Genomic DNA, 383 nt, shown 5'->3' with positions numbered 1-383 from the left:
TCAGGAACGTCCTGATTGCATTCTCTTGGAGGAACCCAGACATTGGGTATTGTCAGGGCCTAAACAGGTACTAAAGAATTTGCTTAGTTTTTATTTATTCCCCTTTATAACCTGTAGAGTAAAATGTTTTGCCTGTCATTGTTTCAGGTTGGCTGCCATTGCTTTGCTCTATCTGGACCAGGAGGACGCTTTCTGGACCCTGGTAGCCACAGTGGAGGTTTTCATGCCTCGAGACTACTACACAAAAACTCTCCTTGGCTCCCAGGTAAACGAGATCTGGGATTATGTTGTAATATTAGAAGATAAGATGGTGCTTGCTGCTGTGACATTTTTCTGTGTCACATGTGACTGAGCTCATGAGTAACCAGAGCAGGAAGGCAGAT

The 383-nt window shown here is 44.1% G+C and overlaps 1 protein-coding gene across 1 annotated transcript in view; it reads left to right on the top strand.

The window, feature by feature from the left end:
* The window catches only part of tbc1d2b (TBC1 domain family, member 2B), a 12,978-nt gene that overhangs the window by 8,621 nt on the left and 3,974 nt on the right, over positions 1-383 (top strand). Inside the window, 2 exon segments of the mRNA XM_008311713.3 lie at positions 1-67; positions 148-265. The exon segment at positions 1-67 is cut by the window's left edge and continues 32 nt beyond it. Of these exon segments, the coding sequence (XP_008309935.2) occupies positions 1-67; positions 148-265 (185 nt within the window).

This window comes from Cynoglossus semilaevis, chromosome 6 (genome assembly GCF_000523025.1).
Source record: "Cynoglossus semilaevis isolate Cse_v1.0 chromosome 6, Cse_v1.0, whole genome shotgun sequence".
Taxonomy (NCBI): Eukaryota; Metazoa; Chordata; class Actinopteri; order Pleuronectiformes; family Cynoglossidae; genus Cynoglossus; species Cynoglossus semilaevis.
Note: the sequence above shows the minus strand (reverse complement) of the source record. Positions and strands in the feature narration are given on the sequence as shown.